Genomic DNA, 20892 nt, shown 5'->3' with positions numbered 1-20892 from the left:
ATGCGCTGTTACAAAAGTGTGTTTCTACTATGTTAATTGCATTAATTATCGCGCGAAACTCGGATATCATGCAATTAGCATGAAAAGTTTCGGTCCACGCACAAGAGTACGCTCGCATTTCAGCCTTTTCTTTCTCACGGCTTACAATATAAGCGGCCACTATCGTACGAGCGCGGGAATTTTGGCGTGCAAAGGAAACCGGTGACCGGCGAACCCTTTTTTTTTTTACCGGCCCACCACATTTCCCTCTCCGCGACGCAAACATAAAGGAACCGAGGCCTAAGCGCGCCTGACGTCGATGCCCTTTCTCGCAGGCCGCTGCGTATGTAGGTCATCTTCGGACACGATCTTCCGTAATTCGTAATTCACGCGCGCAAGTATGTATAATGCACGCTCGCAAGCGCGCGGGCGTGTAATGCGATATGGGCGATCGCGTAGGGTGCCTGAGATATTCAGGAACGGTTGTGCGTGAAAAAAAAGAAGCCATGATCATAAACGACCGTTGAAGCCTCTGCGATGTCCTGAAGCCGGATATCTTGGAACATTTTTTTTTTTTAAATCCACCAGTTTTCTATTACATTTATAAATTGAATGTAGAGCTCGATCACACATTTCATTATGTTTTGTTCAGCTTTCTTGAAATTTATTTAATTTTCACAAAAATATTTGCGGACGTATATTAGTATCAAGAGTAATATCTGCGTCGCGCGTTATTCCTCTTCGTTATTTCATGACGATCCCGTGCGCGAAGTAAGAAAACGGAGCGCTCCATGAAAGCGCCTCGTCGCAGGCGTGCGTTTGGATGAATACGGGGAGGAGGCTCATCGTTAGTACCGAATAAGAAAATCAAGTGCGAGTAGAGAAAAGAGAAAGGTGACGAAGGCACAACCAGGTGACTCAAAGCACCTGTCTTTCCTAGTGGCTCCCAGGACACAAAGTGTATCCAACTCTTTGAACTTCGTCTCGGTGTGGAATCAAATTTCCGTATACTCCCCGTTGCGCCCAATTTCAAGTCTCTTATCCGACGAATATTGAATTGATCGCGTATCCGTGTAGGAGAGGAAGAAAGAGAAAGAGAGAGAGAGAGAGAAGTTTCACGATTCCGTGATAGTTCGTGTTCTCCCGCGGCAAGCACCGAAATAAATCGTATCGTAAATTTGTTCCGCAAGTATAATAATAACATCCATCTCTAACGAGCGTAAGAAACGTCCGATATCGGATTTCGACCGAAAATAATTTTCTGCATTCCAGCACATTTGTAATCGTCGAGTATTAATAATCTCGCTGATGTATAACATACCTAATATAGCGTCACGCGTATCGTTACAGGTGTTCCGCGCCAAATATACGCTCTGCTTGCTATGTGCTATGCAAGGGCCAACGGCCGAGTCGCGCGTGTGTGTGGGCGTTTTGCGACTATGCCGGCCGGCAAGGCTTACGCCATCGCTTATGTCAATGTTCATAAGCGGATACGCGTGCACGATACTGCGTCGCGCGCAACGAGAACAATAGAGTTGAGCGTGAAGGGGAGGCAAAGAAGGCGGAATGCCAAATTGCGCAGAAAAATGCAAAATAACAAACTCTTCGCGAAAAATCGTTCACGAAAGTCTGTGTCACTATCTGTGACGCGGAAAATTCTACAGCTCCCGGGATCCCCGTATTTGCGAACTGCGCTCGGAAAGGCGTAGAACGCGATACGGCAGCCGAGTTTACCGCGCGACTTTTTGCACACTTGTGGAAATAATGAAAATATGCAAAATTTATCAACACAGAGGCTACCGGGGAATTATAATAAATTCTGTAATGCGGCGCAGCGCGGCAATTCACGCACATATGCGGGCGTTCCGTTATCAGGGCGCATGCAAAATATACGCGCGATATGTTGCAGAGAATTTCGGCGGCGTTGCGTAACGTGCACGCGCGGAGGTTTCGAGGACGTGTTTATGACACGCCGCAAACACCGTCATCGACTCATCGAGTCCGACGAGAGAGTACGATTATTACTGAATGAACGAGTAGAGATAACGCACGGGCGCGCTTTCAGAGCGATCGCGCTTATTTATTTCGATAATGTTTATAGTTAAGGAATAGATTTGACCAGACGGACGGCAATGCCGTCGAGCAAAGATTATCGATTATTACGGGTGGGCGATAGCATCGGCGGCGCCGCGAGAGTGCAAAAGCTATCGTTTGAAATATTTTCGCACTTATATAATACCTATACATAAAGCAATTTGGCAAAACATAATAATAAAAAAGTTAATTCTGTTGTCAATGTGAGTTGCGAAATATATCGTTAATATTGTTGTCCCGGCGCGATTACTAAGAGGTTTTGTAATAAGAGAAGCAAAGTTGCCAGCAGTTTCACTGCCGTCACGAAACTTGCAAATAAAACGCTTGTAGTTACGCAACAGTGCAATGCACTCTTCGCGGGCAATCTATTCATATTCCAAGGCCAGCCGGTAGAGCTCTTTGAGAGTTAGGGTTTTTGACGAAGCCTCTTACGACGGTCATCGTTCCCCCTTCTACACGCAATAATAATTCGGTGCCGCGTTGTACGTGCACCGTGACCGAATAATATACACTGCCGATGAATTTAACAATTGTAGCTCTCTCAAGTCAATGTCAACCGCGTGCCGATGTCAGCGACCGACAAGTCTTAAGAGTTACCGTGAATTTTTATCAAAAGATAGCGTTAAACAAACAATACGCACGAATTCTCTGATTTTCGGATTAAGAAAGATATATAATGATTGATGTGTAACAACATTATGAAAGAGAAATGTAATTGGATAAAACCGGAAATCTCGGTATTAAATCGGAACAGGTTTTTGTATTATTCAAAAATATTCGGCATACACGTTTACATGTTGTCTCGAAGCTGAAGCACCGGAAAATTACACGGAGCGTTCTTCGACCGATCATCCCCTTGCGTGGATTGCGCGGTAGCGATACGCGCTGCGCCCGCGGTATTGGAGCTTTGCGAAGAGATAAGAGCGGCCGTCGATTTGATTAGAGCAACGACAAAACTCTCTAAATAGAGGAAGGCGGCCAAAGGAAGGGAACGACGGTCAATGCCCCGTCAAGGTCGATGATGCAGAGTGTGCTAGCGAGCGGAGCGTGCGAGCGGGCGAATGTGTGCTTGTTCCGTATCGGCTCGACTCCGCTCGGCTCGTTCGTCCGTACGAAAAGTCGATGGGCCAATCGCCGATCGAGCTTCTTCTGGGCCCAGCCAATGGCCGCGTGGGACCAAGGTCGTTTTCTTCGCACGTATTCGAAGTTCGCTGCACAGTGCGGCGAAAAGTGGTGTCGAAAAAAATAAGTGACGGCGCGAGGGGGCGACGAGGAGAAGCGAGCGCAACACATACGCATTGCGATACGCGAGAAGCGACACGTGGAGAGGCGACCGTGAAACTCGAGGTTGCCCCCTGATAAATCGGTGTTGAACGCACACGAGTGCGCGCGAGCGTAGGAAGGGTGCTGACTTGAGACGCGAAAAATAGATACGCGCCTTTGTCCAAAAATGTTAATTGCACACTGCTTCTCTCGCGATTCGATGTCTTGGACTACGAACGCTATTCTCGTTCTATAAAAATTTATTCAAGGATTTCATGGGAGTAGCTTTATCTATGAAAAAGAATGACGAATATAAATGCGCCTTCGAAACAACCAACCTTGATTCATTCAAAGAAGAGAGCCGAGAGATCGCGGTTTTTAATTAAGTTTGATTAAATATATTACAATAGAACTTTTTTAAGAATTAAAAGACCGCGCTAATTCATTTCTATTGGAGAAATATAATTTTTGTCAATAATTATTCACTCTTACGAATTTAATTGTCATTGATTGATAATATAATATTCTCCGAAGGGAATACATTGACGAAATATCGATGAAATTGAAGAATATTATATCAAGCGAAGAATACAAAGCGTCTCTATAATTTCAACCATGAATATTCACTCGCGCATCGCATCGTCAACGACATCGCCAACATCCGTTGTCAGACATGTAAATGCATACAATGTTAAGGAATTGCGCATGCAAACGAATCAATATTACTGTACGTTGCGTAATTGCACAGTGTCATTGACCCAATTTCGATTAACGATTTCGAGTGATTCGGAGGGATTTTATCAGCACGTGTCTGCTCGCGTAATATGCATTCGCTTCGCGCCGCCTGTTATTGCAACCACCGAAAAGTCTTATCTCAACGAGGCATTAATTTCTTCGATTCCGCCCCCTCTCGCGTCGACCCTCTCCACCGTGAAAGGTTAACGCAGCCAATAGGCTGTAATAATCTGATAAATGCCGCCGTTGCTATCGTGGAGGTGTCGCATTTTCGTAACGTCTCGCCTTGTAATACTAACGAACCAGACCTTGACGCGAACCTTCCACATGTCTAACGTTGACTTTTCCCGGCCTATAGATCGGTTCAAGTGCGATTAGAATACAACATTGTGACGAAATTCTAAGATAGAATCGACAAAAAATACGGCTCGAGTTGTACTCTACAGTGGACTTAACTACAATATATTTAAAATATATTATACATTTAAATTTATATAAAATATATCTATTTTTAAAAGTATGTAATATATTTTAAATCTGTTATATATGTTTAAATACATATTTTATAATAATATTAATAATAATAACGAATTGTTAAAAAGAATCAATTATAAACTGCTATGTATAACAGAACAACCACGTTAAACATTGTTCTTTATACATATTTCCGCGAAAGTGGAATCTGCTCTGATAATATCTTGACAACGTAGTTTCTCGAAACGCTCACATTTTATTACGGTATCTTCATATCGCAACAAAGCCTCGGTGAATCGTCGCGCAGTTCCGCAATCTAGCAAGTTCCGCGTTAACGACGCGCTGCCTCCAACCAGAGGATTACATGTTTGTAATAGAAATAGCAGCGGAGAAGGCCACACACACAGTTGAGCCGGCAAGATCATCGGCCATCCGGCTAGAAGGCCAGCAGGAAAAGGACATGTATATCAGTGAATGTCCGAGATCGGACAGTCGTTGAACGCCGAAATCAATATAGACATATTATTACATCAATATATATAGACATATTTCCGTGCGCGGAATGTAGAAGATATGCGTCTTTTTTTATCAAAAATATTTTGACCATTTATTTTAAATAAATATCCAACAAAGTGCATTAGCAATTCGGGTATTTACATAACCAATCCTCCGCGCGGTTTTTATAATTAAATTGTTGACGTCAATGCTCTATAATATCGCTTTAACCAGTCGCTCGCTGCAGTGCATTCACCCAACGCGCAGCAGGAAACTTTCGCGTAACGACGCAGGAACGCGAGGACGAGGACGAGGGGAGGATGACCCTCATAGAGACGAAGTCAATGGCCGGCATCCTGTTGCATCAGAGCGCGCGCTAGCTAACCTTGACTCCAGGAAGTGTACTTTTGCCATGAGCGGCGGAGTTTGCGAGCGGCGAAGCGCGCGCGCTGCGTTCGTTCACTCGCCACTTCTCTCTTCCTTCTTTCTCTCTCTCTCTCTCTCTCTCTCCCCGCCGGGTTATCCCCCTCGGGACCCTCGGTCACGCATCGAGGCTCTCGAATTACTACTATACACCACCGGCTTCGCCTTGCATTCCGCCAACGTGCGATGACGCGTACACAAGAATAACATCGCGAGATAGAGGAGCCCCGGCTTGCCGTTCTTCGCGATAGCACCTCGAGGTCCAGCGAGCAAGCGATACGCTTGATTATTCTCAAAATAAGCTACGTCAGTTAACCCTAAACTTGACAGAGAGAAGGAAAGATATCTCGTGTCGCGACCTCATTTTTCACCATCTCATCTCGTATAATTGCTTTTTATCTTTATAATTATATTCTGATGTGGACTTTATGAGAGCAATCGCGCTGCTAAAATCTCGTTCGAGCAACGAGTGCTGAGGAATAGCCCCTTCAACCTCAGAACGACCTTATTGCGGTACCGAGGGCAGCGGTATACTTGGCAAAAAATTTGAATTTCGCACGACATGTGATTTGGCCGTGATTCACTTTCGGACAACGATAAGATCTCCTGGCAGCATTTGCCTGGTATTCTCTCGCCGAAGATATGTCGACATTGCTCGTAAATAGCGTGCATTGTGTTTTACTTAGGTCACCTAACGTACTCAATGGTATGTTTCATTCATGCGGAAGCATAGAAAATCAGGCGAAGAGAGGCACAATTGGTGCGGCAAATTTAGTACGAGAATGCGCCGCCGATACGACCATGAATCGCTACTTCCGGAAATAAACGCAGACTTTTACGATCGCTTTGTTATTTACGGCAGGTGGACCTTGCGCGAAAGTCTCGATATTTCTGTCACGATCATCGACACATTAATGATTTTCATATTTCATTTCTGTCCTTCAGTTTCTACTTTATTTTTGTTGACGTGTAATCGCGACAAATAATTTATTCCATGCATTTATTACAAATTTAAAAACTACAGTGTAGAATTGTTCCAAGCCGGCATATCCGTTCGCGTGACCGCAAACAGTATCCGCCACACAGGCGGATGCAATAGTAAATATCGCGCGATATCATACCGGATGCGTGGCTTGAAATATAAGTCAGGATCGCGCGCTGCGCTGCGACCGGTTGCGATCGATCATTCATGAAACTCTTAACCGCTTGCATAGTGCACGCAGGTGCATACGGGGAAGCACCAGACACGCACTAATGCACTATCGCTTCGCACGGCTTCCGTTCAGGTTGCAACACTCAACCGTGAAGCGTAGGCACGACCCAATTCCCCATTTCGAGGGCCGACCTTTTTAGTTTGCTCAGATAGCGCAATGCTCGAAAAAAAAAAAAATGAGGTCGCCGCCTTATCGCATTGCAGCAGGTCTACTGACCCAGAAACCAACTTATATTCAAATCCCTTGATATTCGAGAATGTCTAAGCCAATTTAAACTTCTGTATACTATTCAGCCGTCGTACATCAAAGAATTAAGTTTTAATTAAATTACTCAATCTTAAGACTACACAAATCTTTTAAAGCTCCTTGTGTCACAAATCTTTAAATACAATTTAATAAAATTCAGGAAAAAAATGAAATATACTATAAATGCTACAATTTTCACGAAAACATTGTTTAAGAAAACGATGCGAAAATTTAGTTTTATACATCAAATTCTTTCAAACGTTCAGTTGAGTGATCGCCAAATAATTTATTACTATAGTACAATAAGTTGGAATAAAACAATATAACTCATAAAAGTAGTAATGTGGAAAGTAAGAATGTAGGAGATCTCGTGAAAACCTTGATTTATATGTTGTTTGGGCGGCAGAAGATAAGTGTGATATTTAAGATAAACTGTGACACGTGCGATTCGCGCAGATCGTAATATTTTACGGCGCAGCAGCGTCGCATGTCGCACATCTAAGACGATAATCCGTGAGGCTATCCATGCTCAAACACGACCGAGGGCGAACGGTACATATGTGCCGTTTCTAACGTTCCACATGCCGTCTTGCAGCACGCCGCGGATACCGTAACGGCATAGCGCTCGTATGGGTATGCACTGGAATTCTAATTAAACCCATGATAAATCTTACGAATGTCACCGTTGTTCGTATAGGCTGTCGTAACTCGACGAAGATCTTAAACGATGAACTACTTGTGAAACAGCACGCATGCCTTTGTTTGCTTCAACGTTAAAGCCCACTTTAGAAAATATGATTCGCGATAAAGTACGTTTTACGGCTTTATGTGTAATACATAAAACATTTGCAAAATCAAGATACTAAATATATATCAATGATATGTATTTTATGTGTGTACTTTGATTCTTCAAATGTGTGTGTTGTATTATACGAAATCATGTGTAAAGTAAATGAATCGAATCGATAACCTAAAGCGAGTCGTTCTTAAATATTTTATAATATTTAAGAATTGATCGAATTCACCCCCATTTATATTATTCTTTTAATAAATTAAGCGAATGGAATAAATTTTTAAAAAGAAAATACTTAAAAACGATCTTGATTCACCCGCGTTTACTTTAGATTTCGAACTCTATCGCAAATTATGTCATTGAAAACAGGCTTCATTCGGCAATGGGTTGCGTAATAGGATAGAAGGGCATACACGTGTGTCCCAAAGCGTCTGATAGTCGTATGCGACATATATATGTGAGGACGGATATATGACTCCCTGGCTCTAAATTCAACGGGCTGTAAAGCTTGCTAGATATCGCAGCCAGTGATGGGCGCGCGCACACACATGTGTCGGTCTTCGCGACGCGGATAGTAACGATAGAGCCGCGGCTATTGGGCGCCCATCGATGTCTCAATCGATGCTTCGCGTTTCGGGGGCGAAACGAACTTACGGTTACCTTGGAGTAGTTTTCCTGCTTATGCCATAATATTAGCCTTGAATCGATAGAACGGGGTAATTGCTCGGAGTGACGTCGATTTATATCGGTAGATTGACATTAACGAGCGTGTTTTGTCGCAGGCAATTGCCCTCTTCTTCGTTCGTATTTTCTGATACGATTGCATGCTACTTCCGATTCTCGTGCTTCCTCTTTAGCGCCAATTTGAGACGTCGCGCGCTAATTCGCCGGTAAACAATACCGCGCGCGCGGTATTATCGCCTGCGTAATGTTTTGAAAATGTTGTCAGCATACGAAGCTATTAATAACATACCTGTACATTCCTGTTGGCATAGAATTTTAATTCACTGTTTTATTAATTTACTGTACTCCTATTTGCTCTGCACTTAGCCACTGTTTATCCAACTTAAAATGTAGTTTTCTCAAAAGCGCTTTAAAGATACGGAAACACGGTACACAACATTTATCTATGTATTCAAGACTATTTTGCCCGATAAGAAAATAACATACCTTTGCAATTGATATCAAAACGATCTGACGAATAGTGAAGGTCTATCAACTCATTGATTGATGGATCGTGAAGATAACTCTATCTCTCGCGTCACTGAAATCGTTTGTTTTTTTCGTGAATTTCATGCGTACGCGCGATCTCCATCACGATCGAAAACCATGGTCCCTGCGTTTCAAGGAGAAAAAAGTTCGCGTACTACGTGGAGAAAAAAGTCCAGTCGCAGCGCGCATCTATATCAGCAATTTATGTGCAGCGAAAAAAGCATGGCGAGCAGGCGGTCACTTGGTTAACAGATCTAACTGTGACCAAGAGGCCTACTTTTCGGGCTTCCCATATACATACGCGTATGCGTGCGCCCACGCCCATAAAGCTTTCCTCACTCCTTCCCCGACTCTTGTCCTCGAACTCTTCCCGCATGTCGAATTTATTTTTAATTCCGCTTTGCCCTTTCGAATCGATGGTTTCTTATCTGCTTACTTCGGCGACACTCAAAAATAGAAACGAATACGGAGAGAATAGATAGCATCTTTACATTCGCGAATGAACGCGTGTAAAAAAATAGATAACTCTTATTTCGATCTCAGTTCAGAAATATAGGTCGAAAGACTGTGGACTGTTCGTTTTTTTGCCGGTGAGCCTCGAGAAATTACTTATCAAGGTTTTCATTGCATTCCTATTCCGTCATCGCTCTTTTTGAGCGCACTCGCAACTCGGCAGCTTGTGGTTTTCGTAAATCAGGACACGCATGCGAGCGCGAGGTGAAAGCGTTAGACGAGGATTGGCTAACGGGTCTCCGTGCGGCGACAGTGCCGGTTGCACACGCGGTTCAGAATTAATTTCGACGATAAAAACGTGAGGAGGGTCTCGGAAGTGCGAGACGGAAAGCACGAAGCGGGAAGCGTTTTTATATCGCGCATCGATGTGAATTCTAGCCTTGAAGTTGTCGGACTTTGATTCGTCGATTGATCTGCTGAGAAAAATTGGAACGAGAAAAAAGCGATGAAAACTTCATGAAAATTTATCACAATATTATTTTTCTTCATTTTAGTCGTCTATTCCGCCGAGAATTTTGAAAATGAATTTAATGCATTCTGATAACGAAAGTGACGAGCAAAGAAGCTATGGAAGCGATTTACTTGACTCGTTGAGTTCGTACATTTATGGCATAATAACTGCAAGAGATATTCTCGCACTATCACTCTTATGCGGTATACTTATCCGGTTTGTATGTCGAATAGATATCAGACCAGTGCGTGATAAATTACAGTGTTTACTCGACGCACTGTTTAGCTCGCCCGATGTTTTGCCGATTATGTACTGCACGTGCTCCATCAAGGCTGTTTATCCTTATCTATTAAGACAAATGGAACTTAACGATCGCATGTAAATAATATTATTGGTGGATTGAAAAAAATTTCCTCGCGAAATCTCGCTTTCGTTTCAGTGTAAATCGTAAATCCAGGAAATGCAATAACAAGAAGTCTGAATGTCCGTAAAAATTTTCGTAACCCAAGACCACGCATTCCAACGTTGTTGAATCTCTCACCGTTACCTAGTACAGTCGTCGTAATTGCAGCAACAACGAGATTTGACGATAAGCGGCGTATTAAATACGTGACGAGGCTACTTCGTCAATCTAAATAACTAGATCGTTACGGGAAAAAAAAAGACTGGCGCGGCGAGCGATGGGGCAACTAGTCAATTAACTCGATCAATTCTACGGTCTTCGCATACAATAAAGATTGGTTGTTCAATCGGAATGCTGTGTCGGGCTTGCGCTGCTCTCTTAACGGAACAGCGGAGGAATCTCTACATACATGCCTTATCGTGCTTATATATCTTGCATTAGTCGGCCACGATTGAAAATACCGTTGCGTCGCCGAAAGTTGCACATTCTTGTTTATCCCGAGCGTGCACGATAAAGAGATGAATATTTGGTTTCAGTTACGCCGACCGTGTAGCGACCCTTATCGCGCACTTCCACTGATAAACTCTTCCGAATTTTATTGACGTCACTCCGATGCGCCTCCGTTCGCAATAAATACATATATCGCGTGTACACTTATTGCGCACGTTAACTGCAATATAATACGTGTTTACTCAGCGTCGAACTGAAAACTTCCTTGACTTCGTGTCACAGCTGCATGATATCCATATCGCATCTAAAGCCTTCTTGCGCACCTACCAGAATTTATTGACAAAACTTTGTTTATATCCTCCGTGATAAATTTCGACACCGATTATCCCTCGATGCATCCGAGAGATCACTCGCACGGATTCGCGCGATCGAAATTCTTAAAGCAGCGCGTTGCACCGCGGCTCGGTGCGAACTGCGGTTTCGCGCGGACGGGATCGCAAGAGTTGCCCGCTGCATTCGCTGCGTCGGTGGGGCAGAGACGGTTACACGGAAATTCTGCCTGTATAAGTGTGCATGTGTGTGTAGGCTGCATTCGGGCGGCGCACCGTGCACCGAGATTCGCGTGTGCATACTGACTGATTCTGCGCGCCGCCCGCGACTGGGCGGCCACCAGGGGGCCGCCCCGTTCGACTACCCCCTTGCATTTGCTATGCAAAAGTCGCCAAGTTGTTCCACTCGCCGGCGAAGTGGTAACGCGCGGATATAGCGTGGCTGGCGCGGCCCTTTCGCGCTAGGAGTCACGGCTCACGTTTGGTCGGACGCGGTTTTCTCAAGTGTGAAACGGACCGAACGAGACTTTAAATCGATTTTTTGCCGCGCTGTACTAATCGTTGAAGAGATTACGCTGCTATTGTGACATACGAATTATTATATTTATCAATTTATGTTTCGCTAAATATACTTTCGTCACAATTCATTCATTTTATTTTAGTATACTTCAAACGATATTCTTTCTCCTGTTATTTATATCTACAATTTTGTATTCTGAATTTATGCAATTTTTAATTAAAATTCCTCTAGCCGAGTGAATTCATTCAGTAGTCGTAGTTCCGTTAGAAAACGAGTTATGTTGGCCAAATGAATGTTGTCTGACCTAATAAAAGAGGAACCAATTTGCAATATTGCGACATAAGAATGTTCATGGCGCTTGACTGCTATTTATATGGCACGTGACATTTATATTGGGAAAAGTATTAATTATAGATTGATTTGCATTGTTGCGACAGCCGATGTCTTATTAATTACACGTCAGCACGTGCGCGCTTGAGAGTGGCGTTCTATCGGCCGAATAACGATGAAATCTTTTGGTTCTCGCTTGGCGTTTAGTGTCGAAAAAGTGAAAGCCCGTCTATGCTCGACACGGAAGCGCACAAAACTTTTTAAATTCAATTTGATGTAATGGCAAATGCAGCGCTTGCGACACTTGAAAAATATTATGAGCGAATGCACTCAATAGAAAACACACTTCTTTTTACGCATTAAACATCGACCTTCTGCCTGCATAAGTGAGACCAAACAGTCAAGGCCTTGTGAAGAATAGCCAACTGCATATTTCACCTTAGCTTTTATTTCGTTTACCGCGTCACTGCATTATTCAGTTTAATTTTATTCTTCCAAATGTTTGACCGTAGAAGCTGACCCACTGCTTTTTAAATCATTTATTTTGATAAAAAATCTATTCGTAGTGCCGGAAAAAGATATGTCATAAGTGAGATCAAAGAGTCAAGGCCTTGTCAAAAATAGTCAACTACATATTTCACTTCAGCTGTTATTTCGTTTATCGCGTCACTGCATTATTCAGTCTAATTATATTCCTCAAAATATTTGGCTGTAAAAGCCGCCGGCTCGCCGCTTTTTAAATCATATTCATTCATCTTATCATTTCGATAAGAAATTTATTCACAGCGCCGCATAGATCGCAATGAGAAATATGTTTCGTGTATCAAGAAACTTACCCTCGCAGAACAGGGTGACATCGGTGAGACTCTCGCTTTTGAATAAGTTCGAGAATACCGTCGCTAGATTGTTGCCGAAACTGTTCCACTTGAGGCAGAACTGGTGCTGATGAGAGTCCATGATGCCACCCTTAGGATCGACTCCGTGACCTTCACCGCTTCTCTCGCAGCTACCTTCCAATGGGTATTTACCTCCTTGATCGCGCTCGTGCCCAATTGCTCGTGCAGCTACGCAGAAAGCAGACTCGATTATCGACCGGATCTCACTTCTCTCTCGTCAGGATGTAAAGACAATTAACAGATATACACTGTAAAGAAAGAGTTATAAATTATTATAATTTCAATATGAGAAACATTAGAGAGAGAGAGAGAGAGAGAGAGAGAGAGAGAGAGAGAGAGAGAGATTGGAAGAGCTTGAAAGTCGCCGAAGAAGAATGAAAAAAAGCCTTGCATCAGACAGTTGATATTTTTGTCATGAGCCATTTTGATAAATAATTCATTATTTGCTATTGCATGCACTGTCAAGCTTTGGATAGAGCTATACCGAAATCTCGGACCGTGAATGAAACGATCCACGGAGAAATATCAGATCACACTACGGTGACTCCAACATTTGAGTGTTGATAACCTCGAGATACGAGATACCTCACAAATGCGACATACCTCTTTCGATTCACTCGCTCCGCGCGTAATATGTTTATCGTGACAGAGAAGCTACTGGGATGCGCGCGGTCGTCGCAGCCGCCGTTTCGCACGCCGAGTGTCGAGCGAGGAGAGAGAAGGCGTGAGAGAAACAGAGAGAGCCGCCGAAATATCGGGATGCTACTCCGAGTTTTTTTTTTTTTTTCAAAGTCGCGGTCGCACGCGCAGTGCTCCTATCGCGCTCACGAGCCGCGATCGCACGATGCCGGCCGCGCCATGTCAAAATTCCACCGCATTTCCGCGACGCTCGCGATAAAAAAACGTCCAGCAGCGAGGAGAGGAGAGATCTTATACCGGTGCCAACGGGGCGTGTCAACGAGCGTTAACGCGTAGCCGCGGTGACTTCATTCACTCGCAGCAGCGTCGATTTAACAGCAGCCGGCAAAACTCAATGCACTCCACGTCTCCTTCCGCTCCACGTTTCCGCGACTTCCGGAATGCACACCGCACTATCGATGAAAGGGAGAGGGAAGGATTTACGACAGAGTTCCGCACCGCGCGCACGTGTCTTCTACGCGGTGCATGATCCGCGTCCACTGCGCGCTTGTATCGCCGGCAGGCCGATCGATCGATCGATTCGGTATCACCCAGCGCGCGAGAAGGCAAAGAGTTTTCGGATATTCCGCCGTGTGTGTGTGTGTGTATGCGCGCTTGTGTATGTTCCGGCAACGACGCAGTGATCGCGTGAACACTGGATAGACGACTGACTCTATACGCACTACTCGCCGGCCGAAATCGAGTCACCGGCTTGCATCGCGCATCGGCACATGAACGAATCGCGCGTGACTGTCGTCGTTGACGGTGCCGCCGGGCCCGGGTCCGTACGGGTTGCGCGCGGGGGAGGGCACGTCGCCGCGCGGGAGCCGAAAAATCGCGGCCGAGAGGGAACGAGGCAGGCGGTGGCCGCGCGGGGGGGGACAGGGAACATCAGGCAAAAGAGCCGCTCGAAAGAGTGTGGCAGGGGGGACCCCGGATGAGAGGGGGAGAGAGAGAGAGAGAGAGGGAGGGAGAAAGAGAGAGAGAGAGAGAGCAGCACGCTGAGGGAACCGCCGTAACCGCTGCTAGTGTATCACCGTGGAGAAGAGCGTGAATATGGGTCATCGGTGTGGATGCAAATGCGGTTACATAGAACCGGCGTGTGTGTGGGGGGAACGGGGGGGGGGGGAGAGAGTTTTCGGCGTTCTCGACACCCGGTGGCGGTAACTCGGAACCGAAAGCCGGAGGAAGGGAGCCGGTTGTCGGGTGGGTGGCCGGGGGCGGGGGATCGGTGATTCGGCGGCTTCCTCGGAGGGGTAGGGATCACCGGCGATTGCTTAAGGTTAGAAGTTTCGGCTCTCGCGGTCCTCTGTAGCCTAGTGCTCCCCTCCTCCACTTTTTTTTTCTGTCTCTCCTTCTCCGGAGAACTGTCTTGTTCTGTCGCTCTCTCTCGCGCGCGCGCTGCGACTCTCTTTCTCTCGTCCCGTCTCATTTTCGTACATCATTCCCTCCCTTCCTCCCTGACATTTCTAAGGTATCGCGTCCCCACCGATGTCGCTTCTCATCTAACATGTACCCGCAGCACTTGCGAAGCGGCCGAAGCTCGTTGCAGTGGAGAGAAGAAAAGCCTTGTGCGTGCGCAACCTTGAAAAAATGTTTTGCACACTTCTGCCTGTGCAAAATTGCGTATGTTTTTGCCGCGAAATCAATCGCGGTCGCTCCGGCAGGCGAGAACGTTAGGGGCTCAACGTGGTAATTATTACCGGCACACTTTCGCGTAACACTCTCGGATCAAAAATCAGCGGCAGCGGCGGCGCGATCGATGCGTATCGCTAGGAACCTCCGTGGCACGAAAAACGAGGGTGAGAGGGAGAGGGAGATTTTAGGCGTTGGAGGCGCCTCCGAGTTGCGTGGCTCCGGAACGCGCAAAAGGAGAGGCGCGGGAGGAGCGGCGTCGAAGGAGGAGGAGGAGGAGGAGAAGAGAGATATACGCATCGTGGCGAGGAGGTAGGGACCGCGGCATCGTGTGGTGGCAAAACGCACGCAGGCCGCTGGAGAGGACGGAGGGTCCGAGAGGGAGGCTCAAGGTCGCCGCGGGCCGCACGCGCGCCTCCGGCCACGCACACCACGCATCGGCGCTTGCGTTGCGCGCAAACACGGTGTGTATGTACACAATACTGCTGCAACACGGCGCGACCGGCGAACGCCTTGGCAGCGCGCGCACACGCGCGCGCTGCAGCGTAGGTCGCGGGCGTGTGTGCGTGTGTGGGCAATGTTGCGCGCGCCCGGCAGCGTCGTAATTCGGCGCTCTTATGGCGGCGGTATTATGTCATCGCGTCCGTGGTTCGGAAAAACAGAGCCTCCTCAATTCGAGTTCCCGAAAATACACGAAAGGGGGTGGCACACCGACGACTTTTTCGACTCTATTCCGAGAAAAAGAGAGAGAGAGAAAATTCAATTATGAACAGCATGCAAATATCTCGCGTTTTTTTTTTTTTTCTCTTTCACTCGCTCCGGCGCGGTATCTGTATTTGCGTGGATAGCGAAAATATGTGGCCAACGAAAAAAACAGACGAAAATAGATCCCCTGCACTCGTAATACGCGTAAGCTTCCGTGATCGCGCGAGCTCCGATATTCCGATAGCAAGCGGCTTATGTCGACGCCGAACAATGAATGGTCGGAGTCAGCCGTCGGACTCCGCGGAAGGAGAAATTGGGCGACTCAGCGAAATGAAAAAGGAAATGAAAAGGAGAGGAAAGGGATAGTCGTTTGCCTTCGTCACAGGGATGATACCGTCACGGGGTGGGCTGAGTACGGCAACGGGTATTACCAGGACGGTCAGGACGAGCGACGTCGAGTATATGGAAAAGGATGGCCGAGATGTCGCGTTAACGTAAACGAAAGGGAGGGCGAGGCTTTCTATATGAAAAGTGCGTATCGTGGCACGACGGAAAAAACAGGAGCGGCGCCTGCCTCGGCGGTGGCTTATTTTTCCTCTTTCAGCAATAAGCACGATCGCCTTTGTGCACGATGTTAGCAGAAAGTCGTCACATCGCTATTGGCCGTTGTTTTTTTTTTTTTTCTTCCAGGAAGGAAGCCGTGTTAATGCGTTACGGCGAGCAACGAGCTTGCCACGATTCGATTCCACCGAGCAGCGTCGCGCTTGATTCGCTCAATGGCTTTAAGAACGCGCTAGTGCTTTCGTAGGATGTGCCGCCGCTCGTTACTGTGGACAAATTGAAATCTCGTCGAAGTGCAAGGGGTACCGGCGACGATTCGCTCAAAAGATAGCCGACGGTTTGTAGTTTCAGTTCTTGCAGCGTAACTGCGCTTAAAAACGTTAAAATTCAGCGATGTTTCGCGGTTTGAAAAACGGTTTTTTTATCAAGCTCGTTAATTAATAGAAATTAACGACAATAATTGCTATTGGAAAATCTGAATAGAAGAAAGACATTAATGGGCGCGGTCTAAAATTGGTGTGAAAGCGATGGAAAATACATTTGCGAAAGGGATCGCTTCACGAAAAAGCAATCAATATTGCAACCATTCGTCTCTGACCAAGTTTCACAGCATCCTGCCTTCGAGCAAGGATACGAGAGAGAAGGGAGAGATATCTGCATGAATCCCAGCAAGAACCGTTCAGGGGTGGAGAAAGCACACCCAGAGGGTTGGTTAGCCTGATGAAAATACCGGAGCGAGAGACGCGAATACGTTTGACAATGATAACGGAAGGTTCACGGTTCGGGGAAAGCCGGGAAAGAGGAGAAGAAATCGAGGGAGATAGGTCTCTGTTACGACAGCAAAAGATAGCTCGCGTGGATTATCAGGACAATACATAATTTCGCTCTGATTTCATTTCGCGACGTATCTCACTCCGGACGAGGACGTTGAAAGGATTGTAGAAATTGAATCAACACGACCGTCATTTTAGGGAAAACAATAAGCTACATGCTTTTCGCGTTGTTACTGCTCTGCGGATTATTAAAATGGTCACGTTGCCGAGAAAGCTGAGACCGCGCTCGTCCGCAGGATCGCGAATTCGAGATGTGTCAGGTAGATAGATATAGATAGATAGCATAATAATATCGTGACAGGCTAATCTGAGCTGATGTGCGGCGGAAACTAATTTGGAGGTCAATGTCTTGGGAACTAGTTTCAGATAACAGGTTGGCGGCGCGTAATGAATGTTCTCGAAAACGAGATTCGCCACGAATGAAAAAGCTAATCGGCGCTTTCGCCGCTGGCAGTGAAGCGGGCGACGCAAAGCTCTTTTTTTTTTTTTTCGCGCGGACGGAGATCCATTTCAATCAGACGCGATGATGTAAGCGCATTTTTGCCGGCGATGAATAATCGTCGGATGTTGACGGCTCTTGGGGACGGTCCGCGTACAGCTTGCAATTTTCGATTTCCTAAAGCTGCGTCTTTCGCGCAGCTCGAAAGATTCGTGAATTTCGTTGGCGGCGAAAGCGCGACTCGATATTCGGACATTGCAGGAGTTCAATACCGAACAATCAAGTGCAATCGCAATTGCAACTGGCAGCCGGAAATGCTTTGCGCTCCTGAAATATGTATGAAAGTTCGAAGAAAAAGAAAAGAAAATCTCTCACCGTAATTAAATCCTCATAAATCCTTGATGCGACACATCCAAGGATACTATTGCCGCAACGATCACGTATTGTTTTTCGGAAAATCATGCATCGACGCGTGCGAATCACCGTGACTCATTCACAAAACGGCGAACGGAACAAAAGGAGGAGATGCAACAAGCGCGACTATTCACGGCGGTCAACGTGGAGTCCACGTCGCGGACGCACGATCAATGCCAATCATCCCGAGGACGATACCGTCCTTCGCCAAGTTGAACGATGAAGCACGAAGCGCGAATGAAGCGTACGCGCCGAAAACGCCCAGCGCGAAGCACGATCTGAATTGGACTGTTCTATGCCCGGCTCGTTCGACTTCCCCCCTCTTTCTCTCTCTCTCTCTCTCTTTCTTTCGCGGCTATTTCCTCCTCCTTCCCCCGCCGGTGGCCCTACGATTTGGGCCGACTTAGCCGTGTGCCCCTACTAGTGGACTACTTCGTCGTCACGAGCGACGCGCTATGTTCGCCTCCGATGCAATATCGTTCCCCGATCTGGAGGTGAAAGCCGGCTTCCGGAATACGATTGATTCTTTTTGGGGATCTTACCTTCTTTTAATCATCAGCTTATCGCGTGCACACCGTCCTTTCCTGCAAATAATTGTGCCGTGACCCATCGCGTTATGAATGATTGATTGCTTAATCGATCGATAAATTATCAACATGTCGAAATAAAGAAAAGATACTAAACCCGTCAAAGAATTTACGATTCTGAAATTTTGTTGTAATAATTTTCCGAATTTTAATACAAAGCGGCTTTATTCGAAAGACTCGAACGACGGGCTGAGCAAACGATTTCGAAAAACGGAAGTCGCATTGGCTTTTTCAAGTCCGATGCCGCGGAGATAGTTTTTCTAGTCACCGTGGAACGAACGCGACGCAATAAATTTCCCGAATGGAGGTCGTTAGCGGGCGGTTCCGCCCCGCGGGAGCGGGAATCCGGCTATGCGCGTTTTTTTCAACACCGCCGGCGACACCGGGGAGGGAAATTAGGTGGAAGAAGCGGAATGTACGGTCCCTTTTACGACGCCACGAAATGAGCGGCGACTTCCGCGCGAGGTACCGCTACGCACCGCGATGCACGTACGATGATACGGGACGACGTACCACTGGTGGATACTGCATGTACTGTATGAACGTGTTCTGACGGACGTCGAAACAAAGGAAACGTAAAAGCACGGTGTATGCACGTAATAATGGCTGGCGGCTTAACGAGCGCGCGAGCCGCGGGATTAGCTCGACCGTAATTTCGTCGGAATTGTTACAACGTTATACAGAGCATTAACTGCGTGAAAACAGCGATTAACAAGTTGTCGAACTTTAATTCGAGTAGTAAATTTCGATGACCGATGCAAATCATCAGCAGTGCGTATTATAAACACGCGACGCGACTGCGGACATTAGAACTTAATAAGCAGTTTAATGTTTTGATGTTATGTTGTTGTTGTGTACAATAATGCTGTTACATTGTTAAAAGTACAGCAGTTATATGCCAAATATTACACAATTTCAACATTATTGATAAAATTATAGCTATTCTAAAATCGTGCCAACTACACACAGTATAAGCTACACGATAGAGCGTAAATTAAAGAAAATTAAAGAAAAATATATAAAATACCTAATTAAGAATACATAACTAACCAGAAGAAATAATCTTTCAAAACTCTCTCTCACATAGAAAATCAGCAAGACGAAAAAAATGTTCGCTTTACGAGTCGAACACGACTTCCTTTTTCACTAGTGTATTAAAAATGCAACTATTTCAACTTCTTCGCCATCGATCGGAAGACGCTATCCGAAAATCTCACCCATTCACACGCTTTCGCGGTTATCGTATTACTCCTCCACGTATCACGGTTCAAGTTCAAAGCCACCCCCTTTCGACCCCCTCCACACGTTCCGCGCGAATCGCGGCCAAAACAAACAGGTACTCACGCAAATCCCCGAATCGAGCGACCCGGGACGTGAGTTTCGATGACGCGACAGGTGGAAGCGGCACGGCACAACAACGGACAGCAACGACAACAACAACAGCTCGTCGTGTCTCGGTCGTACCTGGCAGATGAAGACACCATGGATTGACCAGGGATGGTCGTTGGTTCCTGGGGCCCTCACCAACAGGGGCATACATCCTCCTCCGACTACGTCACGCCCGTCACTGCCGCCCCGGTGCGCGGCTGCACCCCCGACTGCCTTCGCAAGCCCGTGACCGGCCGCCACCCCTCCTGCGGCCGCGAGATTCCAGTCTCTCTTCCCCTTCCTGCGACGCGCGCGTACGCAAGAGGGTTGCAAGGTTACCGGCGAACCACCCACCCCTCCCGCCGCCACCCCCGTCCGCGTTTGCCCGCGCTACCCCCCTGCGCTCGCTCGCTCGCTCGCTCGCTATCGGTCTTCCTGCCGTTCCTCCGAAGCCGACCTCCCTCGCGGCCAAACCAACCCCTCCGTCAATTCTGCCGCCCCTCCGAGAGAGCACCGCCGCCGCCACCGCCACCCCCGCGTCTTTTCTACGCAGCCACGGCCATCACTTTCGCTGGAAAGTCCTCAGGGGCCGTTAGGGAGCCAGGGCTGACGCTGCAAGGGGCGGGTTTGCGCAGTGCTGCGGTGAACCTTTCTTCCTCTTCTACTTTATTTTTTTACTTTTTCGTTTGCGGGGGAAGAGAGAGAGAGAGATAGGCTGTTTCGCACAATCGATAAGATAATTTGACTACCGACTATCGGATAATGAAAAACGGAAGCGCCGGACGCAGCGGCGCCGCGGCAGGAATCGACAAAATAAGCCCGTTGCTACGTAATGGGCGCAGTAGAAAACGC

The 20892-nt window shown here is 46.6% G+C and overlaps 1 protein-coding gene across 6 annotated transcripts in view; it reads right to left on the bottom strand.

The window, feature by feature from the left end:
- chinmo (Chronologically inappropriate morphogenesis) overlaps nucleotides 1-20892 on the bottom strand; it is a 52852-nt gene that overhangs the window by 25813 nt on the left and 6147 nt on the right. The window contains exons 1-3 of one of the 6 annotated variants that reach the window (XM_067359147.1): nucleotides 20137-20257; nucleotides 18628-18669; nucleotides 12761-12988 (exon numbers count right to left, since the gene is read on the bottom strand). In XM_067359147.1, coding sequence (XP_067215248.1) covers nucleotides 12761-12881 — 121 coding nt within the window. In that variant the 5' untranslated portion in view covers nucleotides 12882-12988; nucleotides 18628-18669; nucleotides 20137-20257. The other 5 variants (XM_012363233.2, XM_067359148.1, XM_012363235.2 and 2 more) reach the window with 5 other exon arrangements.

The sequence above is a fragment of the Linepithema humile genome, chromosome 7, assembly GCF_040581485.1.
Source record: "Linepithema humile isolate Giens D197 chromosome 7, Lhum_UNIL_v1.0, whole genome shotgun sequence".
Taxonomy (NCBI): domain Eukaryota; kingdom Metazoa; phylum Arthropoda; class Insecta; order Hymenoptera; family Formicidae; genus Linepithema; species Linepithema humile.
Note: the sequence above shows the minus strand (reverse complement) of the source record. Positions and strands in the feature narration are given on the sequence as shown.